At 47.6% G+C, this 1,691-nt stretch overlaps 1 protein-coding gene across 1 annotated transcript; it reads right to left on the bottom strand.

Moving 5' to 3' along the window:
• Positions 1-618: 618 nt before the first annotated feature.
• On the bottom strand, positions 619-1,369 carry Pmar_PMAR010828 (hypothetical protein; the record flags this gene model as incomplete). The annotated part of the gene is made up of 4 exons (XM_002771975.1): positions 619-721; positions 763-862; positions 904-980; positions 1,262-1,369. Coding segments are annotated over 4 exons (388 nt in total), but the record flags the coding sequence as incomplete, so codon positions are not given.
• Positions 1,370-1,691: the final 322 nt, after the last annotated feature.

The raw sequence follows: 1,691 nt of genomic DNA, 5'->3' as shown, positions 1-1,691 counted from the left end.
ATTTGTCTACCCCCGCAGTTCGTGCAAATTTGGCGATCGTATGGGAGTACAATTCTACCAACCTTCAACTATTATTCCTCACTGTGGAGTCCACGCTTTACTTTCATAACAAACCAGGTGCAAACACCAAGCAGGAAATGTACTATAACCCCCCTCCGTAGTAGCTACAGCTTCCCCGGAGCGAAGCGACGCGGGCTGCTAGTACATGTAGTTGATCATGTGCACACCTCCCCCCCACTGAAAATCCCCTACGTACCTGCGCATTCTCCCCATTCGCTTTATCCAGTAAATAGAGAGTAGTCGGCCACCGCTCCGCTAAACGCTTCCTCAACCACGATGGCTTCTCTGGCTGCTGCTCTGAGGCATCACAAACAACTACAATACCAAGAACGCCACACCGATCTCCGGAATTCTTATTTTCACACGCGCCTAGACCTCTACCTTAGCGATGGCAAATCTGTCAACAGCCTAAGCACTCTTATCACCAGAACAATGTGTTACATATAAATTCATCAGACTCATTATTTTATACAGCAAGGCTTTCGAAACAGCATGCAAGAGTAGCCCTACCCGGAAATCTACCCTGAACCATCAAGAGCGCACAGTCCCCGGTCGTACCAGTGAGGTCATCATCAACATCAATATCAAAGAACTTAGGCAAGCCCTGTCGTAATAAGACCACCTTCATGGCCTCATCCTTCGCCGCATCATCATCAGCCCCCTGCACTCACACCTACCACTCCATCCATCAGCGAGTACTACCTCCCCAGTAAGTCTCCTTTTCTTATTCCCTTCCCCTGTTATCAATGCTAACGACAGTCCCCTCCGTAGCACACAGTGCAATAGGTCATTCTTCAGGTACCTGCGCCTGGCATCCTCCCCGCACCCTCCTAAGGCCACTACACTTTATCCTCAGACTTGCGTTTCAGCATGCTAACATCGACTATCTCACACCCCAACTCTGGCAATTCCGTATGGACCTGATCGGAATCAAGTTCTTGAAAATTCTCAACTACCACTTCGGCAGCAAAACCCCAATCCTTCCAACGATGCCAGTCTGAAAACCGTACACTGACTACCATTGGAGAGAACTCACGAAAGACGATCGTTTAATATTCACATACGACGATGAATTCGGCGGAGTGGGCTCCAACGGTCACGCTCTTTATCATTTGAAACTACTCCTAGTATGTGATGACACATATACTACTACTATAATATGCAACATATACTCGCTGTACTAGGAAGACTCCAATACTACCAGCTTGCAGTGTTTGCACTTCTTCAACCACTCATACAGCCTCTCAGGAGTATCCACTCTAGCCTTCACAGCTAAAGGGCTCACCCGATGGCTACTCCCACTACACATGCTGCTGGCCTCGCTAGGTAGTAGGGCTCTCGTCGCTTGAAGGCGACATAGTGACATTCGCTCAGTAACGATCTACTACCAAATACGTCGTAGCAACTCAAGAACCATTTTCAATGCGATTGTTGGAAATATCAACACGGCAAAGATATTAATCGATCGACAAGGTCTTGAAAACTTTTCATAATGTACAGTTGTCCTACTCTCGAAATGAACTCTTAAATCTAAATATGCACAACCGTTTGGTTCACTCTGTTGAAGTCTTGTTCGACCGCCATCCCTTTTCTCATCCACCGGTGCTTTCAACCGTCCCGAAGGTCGCCCC

This window comes from Perkinsus marinus, assembly GCF_000006405.1.
Source record: "Perkinsus marinus ATCC 50983 genomic scaffold scf_1104296962112, whole genome shotgun sequence".
Classification (NCBI taxonomy): Eukaryota; Perkinsozoa; order Perkinsida; family Perkinsidae; genus Perkinsus; species Perkinsus marinus.
This window is presented reverse-complemented; position numbering and strand designations above follow the sequence as displayed.